Raw genomic sequence first — 24,338 nt, forward strand, 5'->3', positions numbered from 1 at the left:
ACAAGCATCTAAATTCCCGGACAAAATAAAATTATGATTAGAATAGCAATTTGGATCCTAGTCTCCTTTAAAAACATCAATACATTTTGCCATCAAATTGACAGACATCTGAAAGTAGAAAAGTGAAACATAATTTGTGGATTGTCGTAAGATATTTAGTTACAAGAAAATTACAATACAGCTTTCTGACCATCCAGAGGGGCGGTGCAACACAGTAAGAAGCCGCGCCGCCATATAGTTGACACTGTCCCTTTAAGAGGTCGAACTACACCGGGATTTCTTGCTTTAAAGTGTTTTCTCAGTCACCTCCTGCCGTGCGCAGTGACACGGCATAAGAGGCGGTCTACAGCAGTCGGCAGCATCCGACAGCATCCCGCACCATGGACACTTTACCAGAACTGAAGTGGACCAGGGTCCTTCATATCAGGAATGTGATTCCTACGTTGCTCTTGATGCTGAATGCGGCCACCAGGTTGAGTGCCCAGGACTCGGGAATGGAGGAATTGGCAACTGATAAAGAAGCCGAAGAAAGTCACCGTCAGGACAGCGTAAATTTACTGACGTTTATCTTACTGCTGACCCTAACCATTCTGACGATATGGCTTTTCAAGCACAGGCGAGTGCGTTTCCTCCACGAAACGGGATTGGCAATGATATATGGTGAGACAGACGCGTCTTATCACCCCTCACCCCCCCCCCCCCCCCCATCCTCCACCCCTCCACTAATCGCCACATTCTCCTAGGATTGTAAGCTTCAAGGAGCCAATGCAGGCATCAGAAGCGGTCGAAACTCAAACATGCCCATTGGCTGTCCGGGTTAATGATTTTCTAAAAGATGCGCAGTTTGGTGATGCCCGTGGGCGTCGGGGAAGTGGTAATTTCTAGAACGTGCGTTATTTTTGTGCCTCGCTCCAGTGTCATCGGGGGCTTCCCATCCTTGCATGCATGATCCCGCTAAAAATCCCCCAACATCAGAATACTTACTGGTTCATAATTATATGCCTGGTCCACACACACGCACACACACACACACACACACACACACACACACACACACACACACACACACACACACACACACACACACACACACACACACACACACACACACAGCTGCAATGTCTATGCACACACACACACACACACACACACACACACACACACACACACACACACACACACACACACACACACACACACACACACACACACACACACACAGACTGCGCACTGTGGCAACACGTGACCTACGTTAGGATTGTACCTTTTTAAGGATGTGAGCCACCCTCCATCAAATATAGGCGACACATTGGCTTTAGACGATTACACATGATATAGGACATGATAGGTTGATTGTTGACTATACAATACCATTTAATTACAGGTCTAAACATATGAATGAAATCCTCTGTTTTCTGTGGTAACATCTATGAAGAAATCTTTGAACACCCACTGTGTTCAGTAATTCGTCTCACACACACACACACACACACACACACACACACACACACACACACACACACACACACACACACACACACAGAGGGAATGAGTACTATGTTTTACAAAAATGATTTCCAAACAGGAAACATTTTATCAACTAGGAGGTAGTACTATGGTACTAACTGTTCTATGAAATACTTTTAAATAGTCAGATCACATCTGTGTACTCTCTACCCTAAAGCTTGTTAATAGTACACCAACATGTTCAACCTATTACACACACACACACACTTGGCACAGGGGGAGAGTGTGCGCATGGGGGAGAGAGAGTGAGAGTGAGGTTTTTTAAATACTGTGTTTGTGTTGTGGCTCGCCCTCTGGCAGGGGCATTGAAGGACACAGAGAGCTATGCCCTGTCTTCCGAGAAGGATTGCTGCCTTACCAGGAACCCAACTATCTCTCTCGTTTGTCTCTCTGTTTACTGGTTTCATCTCCCTCTCTCTCTTTTTCCCTCCCTCCCTTCTCTGTCCCTCTCTCCTTCTCCATGGTCCCTCTTGCCTTGTTCATCCCTCCCACACTTGTCTGTCCCTCTCTCACTATCCTGTGTCCCTCTCGTCATACGTTTCCTTGTTCAGTCATTGTACGGATAGGCTTGCTCACACAGCCACTGTCACAGCAGTCCATCTGTAGAGCCAGGACCAAAAACATCATGGCAGTATGAGGAAAGGGGCCCTGCGTCCCGTGGTGTCCCAAGTGGCGTGCACACTCTGTGTGTGTGTGTGTGTGTGTGTGTGTGTGTGTGTGTGTGTGTGTGTGTGTGTGTGTGTGTGTGTGTGTGAAAAAAGTGCTCTCTTACTATCATGCCTTATACAAACCAGTGTGTTGTATTACGTGCTTTTTTTCTTATTACCAGGTAAATATGTTATCAAAGGCCTCTATTTACCTTCAACAAAATCGGAGTTGTTTTGCCGTTCGACTGTTTTGACCGAGCTCACTGCAGCAATCAAAACCAGAATGCCTTCGTTTTTCCCCACAAACCGGACCACCCACTGATTTATATCAGGGGCCTTATCAGTATATCAGGGGTCTTCTCACACTGCCCTCCGACCCCCCCCCCCCCCAGGTCTTCTGGTGGGGGTGATCCTGCGATACGGCATCCCGGCTACCAGCTACCACCACAAGACGCCCCCCAGCTGCGTCCTGACCGAGGGTCCCAGCAGCACCCTGCTGCTGAACGTCAGCGGGAAGCTCTTTGAGTACACGCTGAAGGGGGAGATCAACTCCCGCGAGATCAACAACGTCGAGCAGAACGACATGCTGCGCAAGGTGCGGCTAGGATGACGATGGAGTATTTTTCTGAATGTTTGAAGTGTTGATGTTTTGACATTCGGCGAGAGTCGACCGTCGTCTTGATCTCCGGCTACCGCTGTTCTCTTCTCAGGTGACCTTCGACCCGGAAGTATTCTTCAACATTTTGCTGCCGCCAATCATCTTCCATGCTGGATACAGCCTGAAAAAGGTAATACCCTATGACATCAAGAAATCAAGTGTAGTACAGTATAGTAAACTGTAGTACAGTATAGGGTAGTATTGTATATACTGTAATGTAGTATGGTGCTAGGGTGTGACTCTCAGATGAATGCTCCTGGGTTCAATGCCCGATTTCAGCAGCCAACCTTAAGAAACTAAACCCGTACAAAATAGAAGTACGGACCATTAAATTATATTGGGTTCAAATGAATGGTGTGAAATTAATAATATATTGTAGGACAGTATAGTATTAACATTTCTTGTATATTTGTATATATTTGAGAAGTTTCACATTGTCAACACGGGCCACTAACCTGGGTTAGAGTTAGGCGTTGCCTAGCAACCGGAGCTGGTGGCGTGGCGGTGAAACCCAGGTGGGGGAACACTTGATGGGCTGTCACCAACGGCTGCCTCATTGGACAGATGGGGGGGGGGGGGGGCGAGGAAGGGCTCCTATTGGCCGGAGCAGTGAGAGTGGTTCAGTGTTGTCTGAAAATAAATGGATCTTTTGAGAGGAAGTCGAGAGCAGCTGTGTTTCACTTCCTCTCCCTTGTCTGGTCCCTCTCTCTCTCGCTCTCGCTCACCCTCCTATCTTGTTCTGCGATCTTCATCTTTTGTTGGGCAGGTTCTTACTGTAGTTTGTTGAGACATAGTGGATGTTGATGTCGACGTGAATATGTGAATAGTCTGTTATGTTGAATCATCATCCAATCTGCCCTGTGGTCTGGAATGCTCTGCTTTTAAAAATGAGAACATCTTGCCCCTTAATTAGTAACAAGACTTGGATTAAATAGTAAAACAGTCCTACCTATTTAACTATTCAGTCATTTAGCAGATGGTTTTATCCAAAGAGACCAACAGTGGATGTAGATCAATGACATGCAGGTCATTAAGGAGGAGTTTGTATCCTTCTGGCTCATAGCTGCCCAGGCTGCGATCATTATTTTTAATGTTATCGTAGACATCTGTTTCACGGTGGTATTTGTGATACAAAACATGCATGTGGCTTCTTGTCTATGCTTCCAGAGGCATTTCTTCAGGAACCTGGGCTCCATCATAACCTATGCCTTCCTGGGTACGGCCATCTCGTGCTTCGTTATTGGGTAAGGTTACTTAAGGTCTTCTGCTTGACTACGCTAAAAGGCGGGTAGGGATTAGGAGTTGAGTACATCATGAATTAGATCTAGCAACAACCTCAGATTGATCATCCAACTGGGCCTCACCCTAACTGACCTGGATTGTTTAGGTACTTTCCCATTCCAGACAGTGAGAACATAGATTCATTCCTTTAAGTAAGGTGTAAGAGAGCGAGTATAGATACAGGTTATTAAGTAACAGTTGGGGGTTAGACAGTGAGCACAGATACAGGTCAATAAATAGCAAGTAGGGGTTAGGGGGAATATAGATACCTACAGGTAGAATGTGTATATGTAGATCAAACCCCAAACCTTTTGGCTGTCCAATACACTTTCCTGCCCATGGTGATAGAATAGAGTAGAATTAAATCGCTCTACAACAGGATAAATAAGCTCATATAATAATAATAATAATGCAATAGAATTTCACATTTAACATCTAAAGTATGATCCAACCCGTTACAACTAATCGGAAGACTCTGATGCACCCCCCAGGAACCTGATGTACGGCGTGGTGAAGCTGATGCAGATGGTGGGCCAGCTGTCTGAAAAGTTCTACTACACAGACTGCCTCTTCTTCGGAGCCATCCTCTCCGCTACAGACCCAGGTACACACGCACGCACGCGCACACACACAGACACACACACAGACACACACACACACACACACACACACACACACACACACACACACACACACACACACACACACACACACACACACACACACACACACACACACACACACACACACACAATGTTTGACCTCTACTCCATAATTACTGTCGTGTCTCTCTGTCTCGTCTGTTACCCTGGCTGTCTCTCTCTTTACCTGTCTCTTTCTGTCTGACTATCCAATCCTCTTTCGGTTCCCTACGTGCCTGTTTCGCTCCCTCTCCCTGTTCGTCTGTCTGTCCTTTCCTTTCTCCGCCTCCCTGTGTAACCCTGTGTCCATCTGTCTCTCCGTGTGTCTGTGCGAGCAGTGACGGTGCTGGCCATCTTCACTGAGCTCCACGTGGATGTGGACCTCTACGCTCTCCTGTTTGGAGAGAGTGTCATGAACGACGCCGTGGCCATTGTTCTCTCCTCGTGAGTCCTGTTCCCCCTTTTCCGTTTGTTGTTCCCACATCTGGCCTCAGCTAATGAGCACCGCCGTTTCCAACATGTGTTGCTATTCAACACATGTTGAAACTCTACACTGATGTGAATCGTCGGATCCACACATCTGCCTGGAAAAGGGGAAATGTACAGAAACACCATTGAATGCTTTTTCATTTCCTTAGCATTGTTATTGAAACTCGTGGAACTTCATATTGTACTAAACATTAAACAGTGAAAAGGATAAACGGTGAAAAGCAGATGTTTGGTTTCAGGTCCATCATGGCCTACCAGCCCAGTGGAGCAAACACCCACATGTTCGATGCGGCGGCGTTCTTCAAGTCGGTGGGCGTGTTCCTCGGAATCTTCAGCGGATCCTTCGCCATGGGTGCCGTCACAGGGGTTGTCACCGCCCTCATATCCTTTAACCAATCACCATTGCCTCTTAGCCTATCGTCGTTATCGATCAACCAATCACCACTGTACCTTATTCGATCTTTATCATCCTTCAGCCAATCACTTTCTCCACCCAGTCTGTCATTCTTACCGTTGTTGATAAAGATGTACCGTGTCTTGTTTTGAATAGCAGTGTGGAAATTGTAATATATGTGTTTGTGCAAGGATCATGTTGAATTTCAACCTCAAACTTCACACCGATACTCAGCCAAAGTCGGTTTCAGAATGCCATCCGGTCATGTGACAAGACGTGTTATCTTTAACCGCCTGACCCCCACGTCACCAAGTTCACCAAGCTGCACTGCTTCCCCCTGCTGGAGACCGCCCTCTTCTTCCTCATGTCCTGGAGCACCTTCCTATTGGCCGAGGCCTGCGGGTTTACAGGTCAGTCCCCAAGGGGGCCGGGGCATAGGTTTACCTGGAGGCAGATGGGAGGCTGGGGTTGGAGACTCAAATCTGCATTCTTGAACCATGTTGCAGATCGTGGGGTGTGCTGTCAAAGCACATGCTGGGGTATTCTGCTGACTGAATCTTAGTTTTGGTTGATGTTGTATGATTGTTATCAGTTACCTGTTGCTCAGCTGTTGTTTCCCTGTTGGACACCTGAGGGCTTCCGGTCGGCCACATGTCGGTCACCTGTTGGTAGCCTGCTGCTCACCTGTTGGGTACCTGTTGAGACAGCTATTGATTACCTGTCGTCACCTGTTGGTCAGCTGTTGGTCACCTGTTGGTCACCTGCTGGTTACCTGTTGATAACCCGTTGCTCACCTGTTGTCTGTCTATATGTCACCTGTTGATTTCCTGTGGGTCAGCTGTTTGTCAGCTGTTGGTTACCTGTTGCTCACCTGTTAGTTACCTGTTGGTTACCTGTTGCTCACCTGTTAGTAACCTGTTGATAACCTGTTGCTCCCCTTTTGTCCACCTGTTGTCCATCTGTTGGTCACCTGTTGGTCACCTATTGGTCACCTGCTGGTTACCTGTTGATAACCCGTTGCTCACCTGTTGTCCATCTGTTGGTCACCTGTTGATCACCTGTTGGTCAGCTGTTGGTCACCTGTTGGCCAGCTGTTGGTGTCATGGCAATTTCTCTAGAAGAGTTTGCGTCTAATGCAAAAAGCAGATGCAAAAAGGACACAATACTTGGTCGTTATATTTATTTGTAATAAAAGTACGAACAAAGATACATCACAACATGCATCAACAAACAACATAACAGGCATACACTACAATAATCTGAGGTCTCAGATGGGAGTTCGCTCTGCGTCTTACTTCATACTCTAAAGGTACTCTCTGAGAAGTCCGCTGAGTAGCTAAAGTCAGGAGCTTTTATACAGTTAGATCGGATCCTTGAGGGCAGTTGGCCCCCAATAAACCAAAAGCCTTTGGTAACCCGATGTTAATCTATTGATTGTAGTTCCTTAAGAGGTTGAGAAGGTGGTTGAGGCTGTGCCTTATCCCCTTTTGCTTCTCTGCGGTCCCCAGGGGGTCAAGGAAAACAGGCCCAAACCAAACTACAGACAACACGGAAACGGAATGTGAAACCAGATTACATCACATGAAACACTAAGATTTACATTTTAGAAGACCCTGCAGAATGGCAAAATGGCAAGACAATACACGGAACGAAATGTGAAACCAGATTACATCACACAAAACACTAAGATTTACATTTTAGACAACCCTGCAGAATAACAGGGTGGCAAGATCATACACGGAATAGTCAACAAAAAAAGATGAAAATACAACAATGAAATAACTGGATGCGACCTTCCACCTATCAGGAATAAACAGAGACAGTTCCTTTTTGATGTTCATAAAGAAAAACGTAACATGTCGATTTTCCATCACATTGGTCACCTGTCGGTAAGCTGTCGGTCAGCTGTTGGTCAGGTGTTGGTCCCCTGTTGTCCATCTGTAGGTCACCTGTTGGCCAGCTGTTGGTCACCTGTTGATAACCTGTTCCTCACCTGTGTCCATCTGTAGGTCACCTGATTACCTGTTAGACACGTGGTGATTTCCTATTGTTTATAACTCGGTCGTTTATTTTGGACACCTGTCGGTCATTATATTGTCCCCTATAGGTCCTATACTGGTCATCTGTTGGTTGGATCCAGGTCACATATTGGTTTTGAGGACACCTGGTGGTTAAATGCTTTGCCCCTATTGGTTATTGTTTGTGATTGTATATGTTCATGTCCTCTTTGTGTGTTATGGTATCCAGGGGTGGTGGCGGTGCTGTTCTGCGGAATCACACAAGCTCACTACACGTACAACAACCTGTCTGAGGAGTCCACCAAGCGCACCAAGCAGGTATTTTTTTGGTCTTTACATCTTCAATTGTAATATTTTAAGCAATCTGCGCTTTAAACCATGCTCATGGAATTCATCAGTGATTCTTTCACCTGTAGTTTTGAACAGTATTATATAGAAAACATGATTTCATGTTTTGTCATTGTTGTTCCCCGTCCTCAGCTCTCAGCTCAAGTTATCATCCCTCAAAATGGCAGGTCCGAAGTCTAGACAGTGTAGAAGTCTTAGTTTCATTTTGCTAGATTGCCAGCAGGCCAGACACTGGCCTGGTCCTCAGGTGCAATACATGGTTTAAGACATGATACATCTCATTAGGGGTTTCATGTGTCTTGCCAACTATGTTGGGGTCAGTTATCAGGACAGATGAGATATCATTACTTAATTATCCCAGACAGCAAATTGGAGAATCGCAGCAAAAATAGGGTTTTCGTTTTTTTTGGTTCAACATCGTTCGACGTTTCGTCTCTCACACGAAAGGCAGATGTTTATGGCAAAGGTTAAACATTATGCTCCAAGTCTGGGTGTTCGTTTTACAGATTTGTTTTATTGAATACTGTGTTGAATAAGATCTCTGTGTGTCTGTTTGTGTGTCTTCCACAGCTGTTTGAAGTTCTCCACTTCCTGGCTGAGAACTTCATCTTCTCCTACATGGGCCTGGCTCTGTTCACCTTCCAGAACCACGTCTTCAGCCCCATCTTCATTGCTGGAGCCTTTGTATCCTTACTTGGATAGTCTAGTATGTGTTGGGTCTCAGCCATGAGGACCTGAGATTGATCCTTGATGTCCACAACCTGTGGCATCCCAGAGCAAGATGGCCCCTAAGCCCATCCTGCACCTAAATGAACTGTGTATTAACAAACAGTGCTCTAGTTTGCTTTGGATGAAAGCGCCTGCAAATTCCGATATTTGTGGAACACATAATTATAACTGCAGCTAAAGAGGGTTCACAGGCCCAAATGGCACTGCACTACACCTTATAAAAATATAACTTTAGGAACATAATGGAGGAATCTTCCTTCTTCCAAGGATGCCTAGGAGGGCAGGCGAGGGGCCATACAGTAAATAACAGCAAAATAACCACATGTTAATCATATGCACGCCACAATTATAGATGTCAGTTTCATCCCTTCAATGAACAGTCTTTCCTATTTTCTGTGTTTCTAGCATGTTATATGTAGTGTAGTTCTTTAGCTTAGTATAAGAGTCAGACTTGTGTGATGAGTGTCCTTCACTCTGCGGGACAGATTGCCATCTTCATCGGGCGAGCGTGCAACATCTACCCTCTCACCTTCATGCTCAACCTCGGCCGTCGCCACAAGATCACAGGGAACTTCCAGCACATGATGATGTTCTCAGGTAGGGGGAAGTTACACATGTCTGTCGGTCACAACGAAAGTAGAATTTCTCTTTTCTCTCTTGGGTATCTTTTACCGTCTTTCTTTGACTTGCTTGCCCTCCAATTCCTCCTTTTTCATGATTGTCTCTCTTCCTCTGTCTATCGCTGTCTTCCTCGTTCTCTATCTCTCTTTCTCCCTCTCTCTGTCTCTGTCTCTCCATCCTCCTGTCTCTAGCGATAATCAAGCTATTTGATTATAACCATGTGGGTTTATTGTGGTTATGAAACTAAAGTTTGTGTATGTAATACTACTCCAGGCCTGCGAGGGGCGATGGCATTCGCCCTGGCCATCCGGGATACGGCTACGTACGCAAGGCAGATGATGTTCACCACCACCCTCCTCATCGTCTTCTTCACTGTCTGGGTATTTGGGGGCGGGACCACCCCCATGCTGTCCAGACTCCATATCAGGTAGCGACCACGACCATCCCATACATATTTATAGGGTTCTCTTATGCTTCCCTTTTTCATAAAGGATCTTGCCAAAAAGTAGTGTTATTTTTCTTGTCTACCCTTCTTGCCAAAGTACCTTAAGTTTATTTTTCTAAAAGCACATTATAACCAAAATACCGGGGCTCATATTCAAATTCAGCTTTATGTAAGTTGAGTTCTGCTTGTAAACATGTGTTGCTTGGCAACAGCGAGATAAAGGAAGTTGTTCTGCTGACCAAGGCAAAAAAACAATTTTAGATATTTCTGATTTGATTTATTTCAGGTTACAAAAAAATATCTGCAGGCTGGCACTTCAAAGTGTTGAACAATTATTTAAATAATGGACCTCGATGTAAATACAGAATGATAACGTCACACGTGTATGCATGCTAGCATACACAAGAATTCATGCAAAAACTAAAGGTTGCATTCTATTGACGTCAACAGTCGATAGAAATTGTCCAGGAGAGGGCGCCAGAGTTCCGTGCTTTCTGGCTGGCTGGCTAATCTCTTGAACTGTCAAAATCACAGCTAGCCTCAGATCAGTCCAGAAAAGACTTTTGCATGGAATAAATAACTCTAAATATATATAAAATATGACTATACACAATAATGACAATACACAAATAGTAGAAATGTAGATAATAACTAGATAGAGAACCGTAAGCATTACCGAACTTTAGTAAAAATAATTGGTAATGGTCAAACTATTTCCCGGAAAACAGGGCCATAGAAAGAGTCAAGCTAGTCTTTACCCATCTCTCCGTAGATGTTAGTGCTCTGGTAGGACAATTATATGTTTTTACACAGCTTGGGTATTAAGTGCTGATGTCCATTAGATCAAGCAGAATACAGTCTGAACGCGAATGGTGTCGACCGGCCTGACACTGGCACAGCGACCCAGTACAAAGCTGCAGCTATTCTGCTTGCCTGTATTCTGTTGATTTTTCCTCAAACCTTTGCATATAAACCTGTTCTAGCCTTGGTTACTAGGACACTCCAACAGGGCCGTCCCAGTTGGACGGCGGCCTGGGCCCTGGTCATCAGCTGAACGACATGGTGTTAGACATGTTAAACCTCAGAGATTAGGGGTTTCATGTGTCATGCCAACTGTGTTGGGGTCGAGAAGGACAGATGCAATATGATTCCTATATTCATTCCAGACAGGATATTGGGAGCGTCACAGTAGAAAGTACAGTACTGTAATAAGAATTAAAAATAATTAAAATATAAAAATGTAAAGACACTAAACCATTATAGATGATAGATGTTATTTTGTTATTATCAGAATGTATAATATTTAACATGTACTTTTTTTTAATCCTGGTTTATCCTGGTTTTACATTATGGCAATCATTGTCATACATTTTTAACATCCAAATTAGTATCAGAAATATTCATTGCCATTTCTATTGTGGAGATTGCTGTGAGTATGGCTTCTTCCTGTTGCTTTCTACTAAGTAAGCAGTGAGTTTCCAGTGTTTCATTACTTTATATATTAATATAACTGTTCTTCTTTTTGCAAGCCTCATGTCTTAACAGGGCCTCGTCAGGCCCAGCACAGTTTGACCGTTGCGTTGCTCTAACTAATGTGACATGACATTCAACATTTACGTGCCTGGGCCCTCACCATGAAATGAAACAACAGTAGCACCTTTTGTAGTGGGAGCCTCAACTTGTGGCAGCCGTGTTAGACTTGTTACTTGATTTGTAACACTTGTGGGCCTTTATTCAGAGGAAGCTGACGACAGCATTATTGCCAAGAAAGGAACTAGAGGCTCTTGACCTTCTGCTGGTTTGAGCTATGGCTAACATTAGCTCAAGCATTGAGCATTGAACTCGAGCATTGAGCTGAATCATTTAGCATGAGCATGAATGCTCTTCGACAGGATTGGAAAATCGTAAAATTTAGCCAAATGAAATTGTCAACGGTTGTCTTAGTGGAGCCAGGAGGGACTGCTAGGATTGGTTTGATCAGTCCGGTATTGTCCATTAAAATTCTCTACGACTAAAACGGTCTTGTGAGGATGTCACCCTTACTCAACCAATACAAAAGCAGGATTTGGAGCTGGGGAAGATGTAAAGGAAAGCATGATTCTGAGCTGGGGAAGATGGCAGGGGAGAGGAGGCGTCGGAGGAGGAGATGGAAGGCAGGATGAGATGAAAAGGCAGAAGAGGCGGAGGCGTTGTGCATGGAGGTTGAGATGGAAGGGGGCGGGGAGGAGGTGAAGGAAGTGAAGCTGGCGGGAAGGTGTAGGAGGGGTTTTGGAGGAGGAGGAAGGGGAAGGAGGTGACCTGTGCTCCTGTGTCACGCTCCTCCCGGTGTTGGCTCTCACTCCTTCCTCCAAGACCCTTCCTCCTATCGGCCGCCCACCAGCGGTATTCTTGTTTCATCCGTACTGCCGCTGCCCAACCTCCGCGCAACACAACTACACAACACAACCACACGACACAAGTCCTGACAACACAGCTTCGCTGGATCACACCACCTCCTCCGCACAGTCTCCAACACAAGGTTCTTACACAAGCCCCCGGTGCCCTAGGGGGAAGTGAAGAGGAGGAGGGGAGTGGATGCAGGGACACAGGGAGAAAGGGGGGAGGTGGGGGGGTTCTTTTTTCCTGCTTTTATTTCCTCTCCTTGTGAAACCTGCATGCGGAGCGCCCGGAGAACAGGGAGAGGGAGACAAAAGGGGGGAGATGAAGAGAAAGGGAGAAGGTGAGAATAAAGAGAGAGTGAGAGAAGTTTAGAGAGCGAAAGACAGAAAATCGAAAGGGTGGAGAAATAGAAAGTGAAGAAAGAAAGACAGAAGAATTAAGCAAGCGAGAGGAGTGGAGAGGGAGAACTCATTATGTCTGAGACTCGGTTCTAGCTGTTCCAGAACTACGAAATTAGATAGTCTCTATATAAATTGTTTGGACATACTGACTTGTTTGAGGTAATGATGCCAAGTACTTCAAAATACAGATGATTCTAAAACAAGCACTCCCAAATAAAAGATAATTATAGCCACAGTAAGGTCTTTGGGTTTGCGATACTATGGCTATGATTAGTTTGTATGCTGAATAAGTACGTCCTTCAGAATGAGACCGTGTTTACTTTGCGTAACATTATGAGGCATTATGTCCTTCTCAGCAATAATGATAACTGATACTAAGCATTGCTATGATAATTATAAATAATAGCTTATGGCTTGGCCTGCAGTTTTCCCTTCCAAGTCATTAGTGTTCACATTCTGTCAAACTGTTTTAGCTTTATCTTGCTTGATTTGTGTGTGAGCGTGCATACAAGGAACTCGGATGTATTCTTCAGGGCTTTTGGATTGGTTATTAGAGTTCCTTAACTGCATGTGCTGTTAATAATCTGGGTTCTAGCTAAAATCCCACTATGTGGTTCTGTTTTGTGTGCAGGGTGGGAGTTGATCCAGATCAAGATCTCCAGCAGTCAGTAGACAACTTCCTGGTCCTCCAAGGGGTAAGAAGTTATAAGGATATTCTTCATATACAAATACTACAGAACAGACGAATAATATCCAACTAAACATATACTTCAGAAGGGACGAGTAATATCAAACTATACGTATACAAATACTACAGAACGGATGAATAATATACAACTATACACATGCAAAGTACAAAACGGACATATAATACATGTACAAATGCGGTCAAATAATATACAACTTTACTTATACAAATACTACAGAGCTTATGAATAATTTGCAACAATAGCGCATCAGTTCTGTTAATATCCACTACCAAACACGTATTGTGTTTGGTAGTGGAAATGCTGGTTTACTTTGTTGCGTTGAATATGGTGGTGTGTTAAGTACTGTGTTGATGATGTCTTTTGGTATGTGTTAGGCTGTGTGTACCCTGCGGTAGTTTCTAGTTTTGGCCTCATCGTCAATCAAATGCCAGTTACAGACGTGTGCTGACAGAAGTGAAACATGGAAGTTATTCTGCCCCGTCAGGGAACAGACCGAAGGAAACTTGGAAAAAGTAGCTTCATGCGACCATATTTACTTACTTAAATCAGCCATCCATACTTGAGTTAACTATTAGGGTCTGGGACCAAAGTGACTTTGTGTGGCTGTGGGTTATGGGGTGGGTGTGTTGGTGGGTATTTTCAGCGGGTGGCATGAGTAATGCTTGTTTACCTCAAAACTAAACAAGAAATTAGGATTAGCCCGCTGGAAGCCTCTGAAAGCCTCCTAGGTGCGGGGATGTCTTCTTGGCGCCATCTCTATCCTGTTTTATTTACGCTAATGATAGGCTTCTCAGCCAACACGTCAACACCTGGGTGGTCCGGTGCGGCCACCGGCCGTATTGTCCAGACAAACACTTCCTTCCTGATGAATCAGGGTCCTTGGGCACGGTGTAGACGCACGTCTGAAAGGAAATGTTTCATTATTTAACATAATCATCTTCTCTTTGCCAAAAGTGTTATTGTGAGCGGCTATGGGTTACTTTACAACCAACTGTAACAGTAGTTTGGGTGAGGGTTAGGGTTAGGGTTAGGGTTAGGGTTAGGGTTAGGCTTCCCCGATCATTACGCAGGCTAAATCCCATCCGCTTTACGTTTGATGTCTTCCCCACTCCTGGTTTCCTGTTTGACCTTCAACCGTGTCACACTATAGAGTCCCGGCACATTGTGGATGCCAGATTGTGTCTGAATGTTGTGTTGTGTCTGGAAAAAGAGATCTATGACCACATTTGACCATGAAGCTGAGATAATTGCTAACCTCTTTCAGTGTGCAAACTTTTATTTTGCCTTTAAGAGTAGACGTATGTCCTCATTTAATCTGACATATCTAACAGTATTTCCTGTCATGTCAACATTCTCCCTGTATATTTATGTTGTCTTCAAAGAGATATTTGACGATTCCATATTTTCTGTAGCTGATATAGGATTCTACCTCATCTTGTTCTGCATGTTTTCATGTGGTCTTTGAGATGGAGATATTTGCTGAAATATTTGACCACCTCTCTCTTACAGCAGATATATTTAAAGCTAGGGTTGGCATAGCGGAGAAACTTGCAAGACTAAACTAGATTTTGAACACATAAAACCGACAAAATCCCATCCCTCCCTTCAGGCCTTTCCAAAGCTACTCACCAAAAAACACATGACTTGCTCATCGACTTATTACCTGTCACATACCAGATACTTATCTCTCTTCTATCAGAGGTAAAGTAAAGGTTTTTATCTGCGTTTGATTTATTAATTAAGGTTGGGATGTAAAGAGAAGAAAGACAAATATGACAAGAATTGCTGTTATCTTTTTGCTAAGGAATGTCAATATTTCTCTGTTTAGCTGATGTATTAAACTATGTTGCTTTGTTCTCTTTGTCGCTCTTTATCTTCTCTTGAAGCTAAAGTAATCTAAGAGAATGGCTCTGTATTTAATCTTCTAAAGCAGACATACTTAACAGTATCTCCGTCTATTTTCATGTTCTATTGAGGCTGAGGTATCTGAAAGCCTCTCTATTGAAGCTGGATGAGGGGACCATCCCTCTCTTGAAGTGGAGCTATCTAACAATGTGTTTTCTGTCTTGTTGTTCCCCAGGAGGGCGCACAGGCCGAGGGCCGCAGCAAGACCAGGCAGGAAAGTGCTTGGCTCTTCCGGCTGTGGTACTCCTTCGACCACAAGTATCCTTCCTCACACCGTCTTTTCAAACCCGTAGAAAAAAGGACTCGTTATTTCTTTCCTTTACTATAATCATGCATGTTCAGCTAGCTATTGTGGTTGTTATAGTTACTGAATATTACCGTGGTGTATGTTTCATAAGTGTGTATTTATTGATACATAGATGGATAGAGGGATATATCGAGGGATAGGTAGATGATGCTAAAATTGATGGCTCCTAACATTAAACCCGCATGGTGTACAGAGTGAATGACGACAACTGTCTCCACTCATTCATATTAAAAATAACCTCAAATAATCGTTGGGTGTTGAGTCCATTGGGATTAGCTGATTAAAGCTGATTATAGAAAAGTATTCCACACACACACACACACACACACACACACACACACACACACACACACACACACACACATACATACACACACACACACACACACACACACACACACACACACACACACACACACACACACACACACACACACACACACACACACACACACACACACACACACAGAGCCTCCGGCTCCCTGAGAAGCTGCTTGTTGTGTTGGAGGACCCTAGGGACTGTTGTTATAGCAACTCCTGCACGACGCTGGTGAACAAAGTTACAGTATACCATAGTTATGGAATATAGCTATAGAATCTAACTTTACTAAAGTTACAGTATAGATGAGATAAAAGAGCATAGTTACATTATACTCACTGTGAACTGAAGAAATCAGTTGACCTACTAAACGGGAAACCAGTTTATGCAAATGCAAAGCTTCACAGGTAACTGTCTTTTGCGTGGTGTGGTTTTGCACTTGACCCAAGCAGTGGTAGTGCTAATAAAAAGGTAGAGATGCAGAATGTGGAGGCATGTGATAATATTTATCCGTTAACCCTGCCCCTACAAGTGTTGACTAGCTGACCACGTCACACCTTTTAGATTAAAGAGAGGAGGTCAATGCGAGAGAGGGCGATTTGGAAGAATGGACGCCTGCGCCTTTCCACCTTACTGTCAATCACCCATTTAATCAATACTTTGTTTTTGGCTGGTCAATACATTTCCTTAGTATGATGTGTGTTATTGTGCACTAGAGATTAGGTTGTTACACTTTTGGTCATCATGGTTAAGTTATGTTTTGGTCATGGTTTGGTCAGTAAGGTTGTTCTATTTGTAGTCATAGTGGGTTGGTTATGGTTTGGTTATCCTGGTTTGTTTAGTTGTAGTCATTTTGAGTTGGTTGCGGTTAGGCTATGGCTAGGTTATGGTATGAGTCGTCATGGTTTTATGACGACTCCATGGTTTTATGACCCTTCCATTTGGACACCCTGGTTTCCTTGACGATGGCCCAGCTATCTCAAGCCCATCCTGACCCACAGCGGTCCCCCCCTCACCACCACCCTGCCCCCCTGCTGTGGACCCCTGGCCCGCTGCCTCACCAGCCCACAGGCCTACCAGGTACACACACGCACGCACACACAGACGCACGCACGCACGCACGCACAACCCTACACCAACACCTACACCCACACCTATGCAGGCTTGCACTGTACACTGATCAAACCCTGTGTGCATGCAAAATTGCACAACCGCTCACATCCTGTCAATTCGATGTTCAACAGAGTCCAACAGAGATGTCCGGGTGCTAACAGGCAATAGAATGGGTTCCGGTTTGCTACTTTACTGAAAGAGTGACTTTCTTCTCAGACAATGATCTCTCATTCAGCCCTCTTCACTTCTTATGCATAAAAGGCATTCAATAGAATCAGAGTTGACTTTTCCTAGTTCCTATTTTAATTTCACATTGGGGTTGTGTTGAGTATCAATTGTGTTTTGAACTCGTATAGGCTGATTGAGAATGTTGTGGGACACAAATGCGGTAGAACCTAGGGTCGCCTGGTTCTGTTTCATCCAGCTTTTATTCAGCACTGTTTCATTGTAAGCTTTTATAGAACAAATCTTTGTCCCCACATTTCTGTACGTACAAATAGCTTTTTAAGAGTAAAAGTATAGTGTTGAGCTGTGAGCTTTTACTTGCATCGCTTTCATGAATGTAGAGAGAGAGAGAGAGAGAGAGAGAGAGAGAGAGAGAGAGAGAGAGAGAGAGAGAGAGAGAGAGAGAGAGAGAGAGAGAGAGAGAGAGAGAGAGAGAGAGAGAGAGAGAGAGAGAGAGAGAGAGCTGAATGTGTAGAAACTTAAGACAAAAGCTCTTTTCATCCCAGGGCACATGTTTTAGCGCTGAGCTTGGAGACAGTGGCTGCTGGCACACCGTCCTCCATCGCCAGAGAGAGAGAACAGTCTTTCACCGAGCGGTCACACTGGGGGTCCCTTTGACACCCTCCTTTATCCCAGAAGAGGAGCCACGGTCACGTGGGGAGGGTCGACTGGGTCCCGCTCCGTTCCGCTGTTCTCATGGTTTCATCACCAACAAAGCCCACTAGAACCGAGCGATGGGAGCGCTTCATTGTGGCCGAACATTGGGTTCACTTGAGAGTCTGCTCTTTTTTTTTTTTTATGATTGAATTGTTCCTTAAGAAGTATTACGGCAAAAATTGAAATGGCGCAGGATGTGTGTCCACCGCAATCGTTGTTATCTTCTGTTAACACAGAAACGATGCAATGTGGAGCCTATAGACAACATGGTTAAGGTTGTTGTTATAACAACAACAACATTAACTGAAAATAGGTCATAATAACGACAAGAACTACAATAAAGTGTTTAAAGTAATGTAATGTTATACCAAGTGCACTACCAGCAAAAATCCATGAATGCGGTGAAGCACATAATGACTCTTATTTCGTTAAAGTGAACCCTGGATATTTTTAATCAACATTAAAACAAGGAGGCTCTCCCGTTCAGCGTTGATGTGAAAGGGTTTCACAGCGGATGTGTTGCGTAATCTGGATTACCCTCAGAGATCTGTCTGGCAGCATAATCCCTGCTAGGGCCCAGCCCTCCTCCCCATCTCCTGACTGAGCACTCAACACCATCTCCTGACCCAGCCCACCTCACCATCTCCTTACTCAGCCCCACTCCACGCCAGCTTCTGCCCCAGCCCCCCTAACCAGCCCCTGGCCCAGCCCTCAACCCCAGCCCCTGGCCCAGCCCTCAACCCCAGTTAGGCTCCCTCACCATCTTCTGTTCATTCCTCTCTCCATCGGTGCCTGCCCAACCCCACATGACTGAGCTAGAGCTCTGATTCATAGGAGTGAAGTCATGCAAGTTCCTTCCAACTCTTTCGCCCCATGGCGATGAAGAGCGTGGGCCTGCACTCCAGCATGTCTAAGCTGGGCTGAATTACACTGTTGGCAGTATGCTAGAGGGACCCTGACGCAATCTCAAGATAAATAGGGCAGGATATGCTGAAATGCAAGCTATTCGTTTTCCTTCCTTGTTTTTTTTGGTTTTCTATTGCTGTCTGGCAGTAGAGGGGCACACGTATGTTTGTATGTTTGTATGGATGCATGCGTGCTTTGATTTCATGGACCCGAAGGGGCTGGGATATGATTGGTTGGCCCCGAAAATCACTGAAAGGTCAAGAGTCTAGTCTGAAAATATTATACTCCGGGCGACTCATAAATGGATACCTTTGACCTATGATTCTCGTCACATAGGGAATGAATTGCAACACATATCCTGAGCTCTTGGAGCTTGTCATGGATATAGAGCTTAACCTGCTTTAGAGAATCCACACTCCTTCAGACTCTAACCTTCTCCAGAGGTCTGGTTCAAAGTGAACTCATCCACACTCCTTCAAACTTTAACCTGCTCCAGAGCTCTGATTCATTGTCCCGATTTTAAAAACATTCAAACAAATGACTACCCTTGCCTCTATGATTCCTTTACTCTCCTGTACACTGTTGTACGGCTTTGTACATTTTTGCAGCGCCTTTAGATATGCTTTGATTGTTCTCAGCCTCATTTGTAAGTCGCTTTGAATAAAAGCATCAGCTGCTAAATGACTGCATGTAAGTGTAATGATCTGAAACGGATTCATTTTGTTTTAATGAATTTTATTGTTTTCTTTCCCCCCTGAAACCATTTCGGCATCATGGGTTATAATGTGTGTGTTCTCTTTAGAAATAACATTAGTAACGCACTTTTGTGTGTCTCATGCTGTTATAGTTAAAGCGTGGTGGTCATATCATGGGGACTCCGAGACACGCTCTCTTTGTATTCCTTACAGTGGCCCTCTATGTGTAGTCAATGACTTTCCTTGTTTGCTATCTTGTGGGTTTATTTGTTCTGCAATTGCAATTGTGTTAACGACGCATCTTGGCGTAGGCATTTTAAAGGGCTCCTTTGTGACCAACATGTGAGATGTTGATTAGCCATTACAATCCATTCTAAAGCTTTCTCGTTGGCGACACCACAAATTATTGATGGATAGACCAGCCTACCAAACTACCTCGGAGGCTTTCCCAGCTGGAAGGCTGTGTGGTTGGTCTATCAATCACAACATCACACCCAGGGGGTAAAATAGGTGCCCTTTTTCACATGCGTCTCATTACCCATAATCCTTTGTGCTTTGGTGCCTCTGTTGTTCTAGGACCACGAGCAGCTGAGGTCCAACGACTCTGACGTGATCCTGACGGACGGAGACCTCAGCCTGTCCTATGGCGACACGGCCGTCACCGCGCTCAACGGGGCGTCGGGGGGCGGGGCCTCGGGGGTGGGAGGGGGTGGGGCTTCCAGCTGGAGCACCAATGGGAAGCGCAGCGGCAGCACGTCGGAGGAGGCGTTGGAGCGGGAGCTGGACTCCCGGGAGCAGGAGCTGCTGAGCCACGGCACGCGTCTCGTCTTCCCCATCGAGGACCCCATCTGACCCCCATCCCCCCCGCCTCCTGCCTGTCGACCTCTGACCCCTGCCCTACCTCCCTGCTCCACTTTGAACGCACACACAACCCCACCCTGACCCCACCCATGTCCACCTCCATGCTTGACTGCAACCTGGCGAAGCCCTTGAAACCCTTGAAAAAAAAGGTCAGACGTGCAGAAAAGAGAAGGATATCGGATAACAAAGTATCCGATTACGTGGAGGATTCTGTTAAATTGAAAGTTCGGATGAGATCATCTGAACGGATGAAGAGATGTGATCAAAAGGAAAGCATCAAATCCATAAAGCGATTCAAATAATCGATCGAATGAAGTGATCGGATTGTGTTGTCGACTGGGATCTGGGACGTGTTGGTCAAGGGACCCAAGCCCGGGGAATCCGGAGCAGAACTTTAATGGGAAGTTTTAGTCGTTCCCTTGGAAACGGAAGACCGGAACACAAACACTCAGCTGTTATACTGTGATTTCATTTAGCTGGTTCTTCTTTTATTTATTTTTTGCACATTCTTGCGTAAAAAGGGTGTGAAAATGCACATTGCAGTTATTGAGGAACAATCTACTTTCAAGAGAGAATACATCTCAGCACTTTCATATTCTTTTGTCTGTTTCGATACGAGTTTTAAATGTGAAAAGAAGACACCGCCTCTTCCCATCCTTTGTCATGTGCCAGAGCTGGAGAAACCATTCATGACCGCTGGTTGCATCCAGATCTGCTATCTTGGTGTTCTGAATCTAAACACACAAACGTCCAAACAGCATGGGAATCATGTTGTAAATCTACACACACGCTGGTCTTCTCAATCGAGAAGTTAAGTAATTCTCATTTTGTAGCAAATTGCCTTGTGAGAATGCCTCAGAGACCAAGCGTGTATATATGAAACTATCTGAAAGCCCTCCGTCCGGACAGCAGTGGTAGAATACTGGGGACAAGGAGGGGGCAGGATAAAGTCTGGCACGCTAGTTAGCGTCACAATGCTCCGCTGGATGAAATTAGCCGGGCTAAGGCGCGCTGGCATGCTAATACAATGCTCTACTTTCTCTTCGCTCGCGGTACAATCGTCTTTTAATGCTTCTCTTGTTGCCATAGGCGATAGCTTTTCATAAACACTATGCAGTCTTTGTCCTTATGCTTTGATTCAATGTTTTTATATTTTTTTCGGAATGAATCTTGTGGTTTGATCCCCCCCCTTTTGGTTTCACTGATTTACCGATTTGAACAAAAATCCCCCAGCCACTGACTTTATTATTATGTAAGAGGTTTTTTGATACCTGACATACTAAAGAGTGGTATTTATTCTGATCAATGTATATAAATGCAAAGTTATCAAAACTAAGATCGGGCATCATTTTATGAAATGAATGTGATAGTAACACTGTTAAACAGCAAGGGATCCAAATCCAAAAATGAAAAAAAATAATAATAATGAAAATGCTGATATCATAACTTTGTACAGTAGCATTCACCATTCTCCCTGAATGACCTAAAACTCAGACTGGTAAACAGGTCAGCCTGAAATGGGTTTGCTGACGAATGCTGAAACCTCGATATAAAGAGCCTTGTTAAATCTAAAGTGTGCATCTATTCTCTCTGGTTGAGAATTGTATCATATCCCCTTATATGTACGAAACCATTCATTTTAGAGGATACTGCAAGAAAAAAAACACCCAAAAGAAAGCAAATAATTTAAAACCGTTTCAGTACATCTGTTAGGGTTTCAATTCATTTAAATTGACTGGTGTGGTTTTGGTCCCTTTCAGCAGAAATATCAACTGAAATGGTTTTGTACAGAAAAAAAGGATAGATATATAAATAAATATGAATTACTATAACCTACATTTATAGAAGTATTTGCCCCAGGGCATGAATGACTTAATAACATGGTGGACAGACACACAACTCTGTGTTTATGCGAAAGCCTTCTGTGAAAATATATAGACAAATGGAGGATTTCTCATGAATGAATGCTGCATAGTTCTTTCTTGTTATTTTGGACATTCTACCACAGAAAATTGTCTCCATCCAAAAACATTTCTTAACTGAATTTCTTATTATCATTTTCATATTTTCTTTCAGCAGAAGCAATGGTTTTGAGACTGACATCAAGGCAAGCGTTCAATAGCACCAAATGGTAGGCCTACAGGCTATGATTTAATACCCTGAACATGCCATTTTACTAACATAAACTACGGTTATAGGAATATGGAACCACAACACTTATAACCAAAGGAGTATTATTAAGGCGTCTCTTCATGCAGAAGATGAGTTATTAGTCATAACAGTAGAATATGATTTCCAATGTTAGGATCAGATTCTCTGTCTAAACACACCCTATATATTTAGTCTATTCCAGTAAGACATTCCTAACAGACATTATTTCCAGCAAGCCGGTACATTTCTCTAACCATTAGCTTATACAGAAGTAATGCGGGGGAAACTGCCCAATTTATATTCTCATTGTTTTTGTGAAGCACTTAAAAATTCCTTCAAGAGGAGATCATATTAAATACGAGTGGTATTGCTTATTCTCGCTATACATTTGCAGGATAGTTTAAAGCTGCTATTGCTCGGTATGTCACAAGAAACTTTGGCCTGCTGGGATTTTAGCATGTGTTTGGTTCAAGAGCAATCCCACAGTAGCCTACTTCACATCTCTTATCCGTCGGACATACTTGTATGTATGTCTTAAAGTAGCCTAAAGAACAAAAAGAGGGTAACCAACCACTTCCTTCGTTGACAAAATGCACAGCATGTTGTTTTCAGTTCATTTAGCATGTGTGAAAGGGGCGTACCCCACGTTTTATAACTAACTACCCACTGGGGGGCGAAGTGATGCATTCCACAGCTGTACAGACCAGAGACTTGTACACACACTCACCACGGGTAGGGAACAAGTGGTCACAGAAGCTTCTAGAAGTCGGATTCAGTACTTTTAGAATTGTAGCCTGTGGCTCGCTGTACGCATACGCCTGTATTTAGCCTTTCGTGTAGACAAGCCGTTATAAGGCTTGGATTATTTGATATATACCCCACCAGTTACCGTCTTTTTGCCTCTGATGATGCTCATGCAAGAAAGTTAGTGCCATTATGGCCACCAGTTAAAAAACATGAAGTATTACAGTTTCTATTTTGAGAATCGGAGAAACCGAAAAAGGAAACCTGTATTATTTGGAGGCGTACTATTTTTCCACTATGCGTGTTGAATCGGCCAGTGTGTTTTAGAAAATAACAATAAGACAAAAAAGTATCAGAGAAAACATGTATGATACGCCCACAACATCGAGGCGTGAGTCGTTGTCCTTGTTTAAGATACAGGAGCACTTTATTGACGTTGACATGTTTAGATTATAGTGGCGTTTGGCACTTTACCTCACAAACGTTGAGGGGACGTCTGTGGCGTTTAAAAATAATAACCTTTCGTGTGTGAAATCAACCTTCTTCAGGAGGCCAGCGCTATAGGTGTGAAGTCCTTGTTAGCTCTCGGTAAATGCTGTATGTGGATGGAAACATGAGATGTAGCTACGTGTAAATAATGTGCTGCTGGCTGCCAAGATTTACCTGCAATGTTTTGCATGTTATGCCCATTAAAACAATTTCCATTATAACCTTGCTGTGCCTCATGTGTGTTCCCTTCCTGTCCTTACTGTCAGGCCTTTTTCATTTTTTGTGACTTTTGGCGGGAGGTTTGCTCAGACAGTGGCTTGTTTGTGTATTTCTTCTTCGTCAATGTGTAAGCGCTGCCAACCTCCTGAATCTCTTGAATGGCAAAACACAGTCGTACCACAAATACAACACAGTGATACAGTTTATAACAGAATGGTGCTTTCATACCCTCTAGATTCCACGTCTTCCTGCCAAAACCTGCACTAGTATGCAGAGAGTGGAGGGGCCCTCCTCCTCATGGTGTGAGTGGGCTTCACGTGAATGTGAGATGTTTGGTCAGTTTGGTTCCACTTAACCTCCGCACCACCCTGCCGCATTCCTCAGGACCTGGAGAAGCAGTTTCCTGTTCAGGCCCCAGCCCCAATCTCCTCTCCTTGCCCTCTCTCCCTCAGCCTCTTC

General features: G+C 44.2%; 1 protein-coding gene across 1 annotated transcript; it reads left to right on the top strand.

Annotated features, from left to right (window-relative positions):
• The first annotated feature begins 241 nt into the window (after positions 1–241).
• On the top strand, positions 242–23,885 carry slc9a7 (solute carrier family 9 member 7). Its single transcript, XM_030372982.1, has 16 exons — positions 242–660; positions 2,567–2,769; positions 2,885–2,962; positions 4,000–4,076; positions 4,605–4,717; positions 5,093–5,198; positions 5,483–5,624; positions 5,942–6,047; positions 7,885–7,973; positions 8,574–8,687; positions 9,218–9,329; positions 9,627–9,780; positions 13,210–13,273; positions 15,369–15,451; positions 16,794–16,899; positions 19,992–23,885. The coding sequence occupies exons 1-16, from the start codon at positions 381–383 to the stop codon at positions 20,265–20,267; spliced, it is 2,103 nt and encodes a 700-aa protein (XP_030228842.1). The 5' UTR covers positions 242–380; the 3' UTR covers positions 20,268–23,885.
• The last annotated feature ends 453 nt before the right edge of the window (positions 23,886–24,338 follow it).

The sequence above is a fragment of the Gadus morhua genome, chromosome 12 (assembly GCF_902167405.1).
Source record: "Gadus morhua chromosome 12, gadMor3.0, whole genome shotgun sequence".
Classification (NCBI taxonomy): domain Eukaryota; kingdom Metazoa; phylum Chordata; class Actinopteri; order Gadiformes; family Gadidae; genus Gadus; species Gadus morhua.